This window comes from Actinia tenebrosa, unplaced genomic scaffold (assembly GCF_029948245.1).
Source record: "Actinia tenebrosa isolate PJP-AT-01 unplaced genomic scaffold, QUT_ActTen_1.0 PGA_scaffold0__85_contigs__length_37466705, whole genome shotgun sequence".
Taxonomy (NCBI): domain Eukaryota; kingdom Metazoa; phylum Cnidaria; class Anthozoa; order Actiniaria; family Actiniidae; genus Actinia; species Actinia tenebrosa.
In genome coordinates this window covers 36,197,132-36,203,199 of record NW_028292569.1, presented here as the reverse complement: position 1 = coordinate 36,203,199, position 6,068 = coordinate 36,197,132, and the positions used below count along the sequence as shown (strand labels likewise).

General features: G+C 35.2%; 1 protein-coding gene across 1 annotated transcript; it reads left to right on the top strand.

The window, feature by feature from the left end:
* The first annotated feature begins 1,170 nt into the window (after nt 1–1,170).
* Nucleotides 1,171–3,878, top strand: LOC148914187 (RYamide receptor-like). Its single transcript, XM_089025611.1, has 2 exons — nt 1,171–1,237; nt 1,615–3,878. Exons 1-2 carry the CDS (start codon nt 1,216–1,218, stop codon nt 2,733–2,735), a joined length of 1,143 nt encoding a protein of 380 aa, XP_088881737.1. The 5' UTR covers nt 1,171–1,215; the 3' UTR covers nt 2,736–3,878.
* The last annotated feature ends 2,190 nt before the right edge of the window (nt 3,879–6,068 follow it).

Genomic DNA, 6,068 nt, shown 5'->3' with positions numbered 1-6,068 from the left:
TAATTAGTTTATATTTGTTCAACTTCCACTTCCTCGCTTCTCCTTTAAATTTTCTGTTATCGATATCATTGTTACTATTAGCATCTGCATCATAGCTACTATTATTTTTATCGTCAACAAATAGACATCAGTTTTTTATGTGTCTAGCCTGTCCTCTTATTGACGATAAATTGCGTCATCACATTGTCAAAGTAGTATGGATAAAAATATAACCAATCAGCGCGCGAGAAATTTGTAAGTTATCGTCAACACTATCATCCATCATTATCAATACTAAAACCTTTATCATAATTCATGACCCGCACCATTTCTACACAGATATCCCAAGAGGGTTGGCGAAGGTTTTGGTTGCATGTTGCCTACAAGCCCGAACTGCACCATGGGCAATGGGATCAGTAAGCGCTTGTGTGCACCTGTAATCTCCTATTAGAATTAGTACTTATTCATTGTTGACAACTTCGTTCTCTGGTGGACTTTATTAATTTATTAGAAATTCTACACAGTTTCAAAATCAATATCGCTTTGTAGAAAAAAGCCTTTTAACTGAAAATGTTTGAATATTCAAATTCAAAATGTGTATCAGTTTTTATTCATGAAGTCCAAGAACAGTTTTAAAATAACTTCTATCTCTCGTTATGTTCGCCATTAGTGAAGAGTTGTTTTTTTTATATTTTAGCGTCGAATTCAAAACAAGTGAGCCATAAAACCCCGATTGCGCATGCGCATATAACCAGCCCGTCAACCATTACATTGATTTACAGCCGCATGGATGAAATATTTAGAACGAAATAATGTTTAAAGACATATACGAATTCGAATTATGAAACTTTCGTATGCCTGCTCGAGGGCTTGGCAATAAAATAATCCAAATTAAGACGGATACATGATGCATTTTGTTGTGGTTCAATCTAAAAGCTCTTAAATCGCAGAGGAAGAAAAAAATATTGTTCCGGAAACGCCTCCACTTTCTCGTTACTTAAGGATAGACCTTCTGGGTACTGCCATTAAGCTCTTGACTTTTTATTAAGGTTATTTACTTTAAAGAAAAAACGTTTTTTCATCCATATATGGTCCCAATTACGTGCAAACGGGTCGATCGTCTTATTGATTATTCATCAGTTGTTAATATCTATATATCATTCATGCTTTATTTTTATTTATGCTAGATTTTGAAAGTGCTTTTCAGGAAAGAAGAGGCAAGAAAAATACTGCGCAATGGATTCCAACATGACAACAGGTTTGTAGCAACAAGATACACAATGAAAAACCGGGCGATCAAAAAAAAAACATGAATTCTACGGATACATCCATAGCAACAGCAACAATGTTCACGATAACAACGACAAGAGTGACAAAACAGTAGCAGGAATATCAACAATAGCAACAACAGCAGCAGCAGCGACAACAGAAACAACAAAACGAGAGCAACAACAACGGCAGCAACAAGACAACATCGACGATATTAAAATTCTGACTTTACGATTATTAATCAAGAAAATATTATCTTAAATTAATTTAAAACTTATCATTCTATTTTATTTTTTTAAAATTTTTTTTACTTCCTTTTCCCTTAACCTTGAAAATGTAAAATACTTTTTCCCATTTTTTCTCCAGTCGTCCCGAGCAACATGACGTCTCGTGCGTCGTCTGTGTCACCATTCACTCTAGACTTCCAAATCGGGCTGTCAGTCTTTGCAGCCCTTCTATTCGTGTTATCACTGGTTTGTAACACTGTAGTCATATACATCGTGTGCACGAGAAGCCACATGAGGAACTCCACCAACATCCTAATAGCAAACATGGCGGTCGGAGACCTCTTGTTAACTGTTGCTATACCTTATATTGTAAAGTGGATGTATGTTGGAAGTACATGGTTTAGTGATGACTTCTTCGGTGTGTTTTTGTGCAAGTTTCTTAATTCAGCACAGATTGGTTCGATTACCTGTTCGGTTTTTACCCTTGTCACTATCAGCATTGACCGTTGTTTGGCCATAACGTATCCTCTTAAGCACGTGTTTAGTGATAAAGTCCTCAAGTTATCTATCGCTGGAATTTGGATCTCGGCGGTTGGCATGAGTGTCCCGATGATTATAGTGGTTCAAGTTAAAGAAACAGAAAATGGAAACTACATTTGTATCGAATCTTGGGGGAAATTTTCAGGGCTGGATGAGGAGAAGTACATCTTAACATTCTCGACATGTACCTACTTCGTTCCTCTTGTACTGATCGCCATTGCGTATACTATCACTGGCATTCGACTGTGGAAAAGAAAGCTACCCGGAAACCAAAATCTTCTCGCCCAACAAAAAATCCATGCAGCCAGTAAAAAAGCCACTATAATGCTCATAACTGTCGTACTGGTATTTGCACTTTGTTGGCTTCCCTTGCAAATTCGCGAAGTTTTGAAATTCTATGAACATTTGCAAATCCCAATCAAACTCGACATTGTTTTACCATGGGTCGGGTTATCTAACATAGCTATTAACCCATTTTTATACGTTATATTCTCGGAAAACTACCGAATCGAGTTTTTGGAAATTCTATGTTGTCACCATTCGCAAAAAATGGAACTTTACCATGGTCTACTGAGCGTTCCCGAAAGAACTACTCCGTTGGGAACTCCGATGTTAAGCCGACGTAGTACCCAACGAATAAGCTTGAGCCCGAACAATGATCGACGCCAACTGCCGCTCTCAAACCATTCACTTCAGATGAAAAAACTTAATGGTAAATGATGAAAGGAGTTAAAAGAAATGATGATAATAGTAGTAAAAATGTAACATATTTTAACCAATATTCACACTGGGAAGATAAAACTGACTTCAGCTTAGCTTCGGCCTTATTTTGAGAATTGATTTCGGTGTGTTCAACGCTAAAAGAGAACGAAAGTAGCTCAGTCAAAAGTGGAAGGAAGAATTAAGAAGACAAATGAAGCGCAAAAAGACAGTCACAACTAAACGAATTAGTAGCTAATTAGTGGGACAAAACTCAAGAAGGAACTGGAAAGAAGAGAAGGAGAGCTGAGGAAGTAGAAAATGAAGGAAAAGGATAAAAAAAGCCGTCGATTGTGTGTCTAAAACTGGTTAGGATAAACATCAAATAATTGATTGATATCCAACAAATCTGTGAAAAATTTACTTTGTAATGCAATTTTGTCTGTCAGGCACTAGACTGCTATTGAAAACACTCCGCCATTCATTAAGAATTGATAAGTGTCTTATGAAAAGGCTTATGTCTACACAAAACGTCATAATACCAGAAGTTTAAGACCAAAAGAATATTAAGCGCATATTCTTTTGTTAAAACATTTAAGGGAGATCAAGGATAATGATGAATAAAAGGTATGAAAAGATTAACGAATGAAAATGGATAATATTAAACATTTTTCAAAGGCAAACCAAAATAATACGTGTCATCCTAATTTCAAGTAGTTTTCAAGTAAAAACCCTTCTCCATTCAAGTTTTTAATTTGATTATTGTAAGAAAACCACTCATAGCAGTTTCCTGCATTAAATCTAATGTATATAGTTCGTTGTTCTAATAATATCTGGCTCGTTAGACACTTGTAGGGTGAGGTTATAATTAAGAACATGCGTAATAAGTAAATTACGAGCCTTGTAATAATTAAGGATTATTTCCTATACTTCAAAGTTAGGATTTTGAGATGCTAGAATGAAGGAAGTCCATTGGGTGTATATCTTTCCAATTCAGACCACGTGTCATTCCCTAGAGTATCATTTCTTTGTTTAACAGTTACCACGTGAACATCATCAAAACTAAGGAGAAAAATTAAAGGAAAAAATAAATATACTTGAAATGGCTGTACCAGCAGTGCCAGTAAAATGTAAACAAATAATAATTAAAGGCAAAGCAAAAAAAAAAAAAAAAAAAAAAAAACACCTTATTATAGGAAATTAACGCTGCACCCATTTAACGCGAATTTCAAAAATTCGCGTTAATTTAGATCGCGATAATTTCCTTTAAACGTTAATTAAAACATAATTAATAAAGTTGGATGTTAACTTAAATAACACTATTTTAAATTTTTATCCAAAACTCAACAATCTGATTAAATGATGTCAAACGACCCGCAAATTACAATGCATCCTCCGGGTCTATCTCATTGTGCCAGTACCATTCCTTTACTTGGTCCCTACGTTTAGAGGATATTTACTGACTTTAGGTTATACCTTATCACGTTAGCCGTATGTTATGCCACGTCAAACACTGACTTTGCAGCTGTTAATGAAGTTTGGTTTTGATTTGTTGTTTGGCTCGATCGCGTTAATTTCCCTCTTTTAAATATCGTTAGCCCTTTTTCGCGTTAATTTCCTTCATTCAAGAGCATTTTCCCCTCTGAATTGCGTTAATTTAAATCGCATGAATTTAAATTATGTTAATATGTCCAAGCTTGAATTTCCTAAAATAAGGTAAGATAAAACAATAGTTTAAACTCTAAATATTTGAATTAGTTGGCGCGAATAGCAATCATAGCGACATGGGTTGTCAATCATTTAAATCCCAATCATCTGATTGGTCAGCTGATATCAGAAGCCATTTGGATGAAAAATAAGGTTCGTGTGCCTTTGCAAGTTAAGAGCAACCTCGAAAATTGTATATCTTTCTACAGAAAAGCGAATTTTTATCATTTCTGCGTCTCAAGAAGTTGTATTAAGAGCCATGGATATGAATTTGAAAGGTTAAACTTTATAGTCTACAGCTTCAGGTAAGAAATAGTTCGACATTTGGGCAAGAATTCAACACTTCTCGACTTTTAAACACGAGTTTGAAATTTTATTTTCGTTTTTCTAGGCTCTCTAAGACTTCCGCAAAAGCTCAATTTTTACTCTGACATCATTATTTTCTCCTCTGAGCTAGTCTATACTTTGTTTTCTCAAGCAAAACTTACTAACTGAGAAGCGAGGACAATCAACTGAGTCGACCAATACTGGATGATTGAGGCAAATTTTTTGTTCCAAAACTTTCCTTATTACTTTCAACTCGCTTATGTCAGCATTTAACAACTATTAATGTGTGTAAGTATCTTTTTACTCTTTACTTTCTTGTACTTTAGCTTCCTATAAAATGCCAAGAGACTGTGCTAGGACTACAGTTTAGAAAAAAAAAAGTAAGTCGTGTCGAACGTGGTAGTCTTGTCCTCCTTCGTATCGTACTTCACCCTGAGGCAAAATCTTTTTTAACCTTTAGTCTTATAGTTTATTTATATCATTTATTTATATTATGCAAGTCGAGACAATACGGTAGCCAATTTAGATAATATCTATTCAATATAGAGTATAAATTCCTTGATTTGAAAGGCTGTCGTTGGATATTTCTCAGATGAATTTCCGTTTATACTTTGATCATCGATGCTATATCAAAGACATAAAATACTAGACAATCTTACTTTTTTAATCTTTGTTGATTATTTATGAAGATTATTCTTTGTTGATTGATTATTTATTACGGTTTTACTCTCTTGATAACGGATACTCCTCTTTAAGACCCTGTAATGGCAAGTATCATTATCCGACACCGAAGCAAGAGACAATGAAGGTCTCTTGTCGGGAGTCAATCCGTCTAGTTCGCAATCAAATGTCAAGGATTTGGCTATTTAGATCCATAGGCTGCTAATTTTTATTTTTACGACATGTACAAACTTTCTAATCCTTGAATTATTTAACGTTTTTTTTATATATTTTCAATCGTTAAAGAGTCATTCGTGAAGACTGTGCTCACGTTATTTCATTTCATTCTATGCTATTCCATTCTGTTACATTCGCAATTCCGTTTCATTCTTGTTTCTTTTCCATTCTTCTCTCATATCCTTATTCCTTAGTTCTCTTCTTTCCCATCCTATCCCTATCCCAGCCCAGTCTTATCCTATTCTATCTATTTCATTTCTATTCTATCTTTTCCTTTCCCTCATAGTATCCCATCCCATCCCATCCCAACCCATCCAATCCCATCCTATCCCATCCCGTTGACCTATTCCATCCTATCCTATCCTATCCTATTCCATTCCATCCCATCCCATCCCATCCCATCCTATCCCAACCCATCCCATC

Coding starts and splice junctions, on each gene's coding strand:
- LOC148914187 (XM_089025611.1), top strand. CDS start 1,216: ATGGATTCCAACATGACAACAG. Junction 1,238..1,614: donor GGATTCCAACATGACAACAG/GTTTGTAGCAAC, acceptor TTTTTTCTCCAG/TCGTCCCGAGCAACATGACG.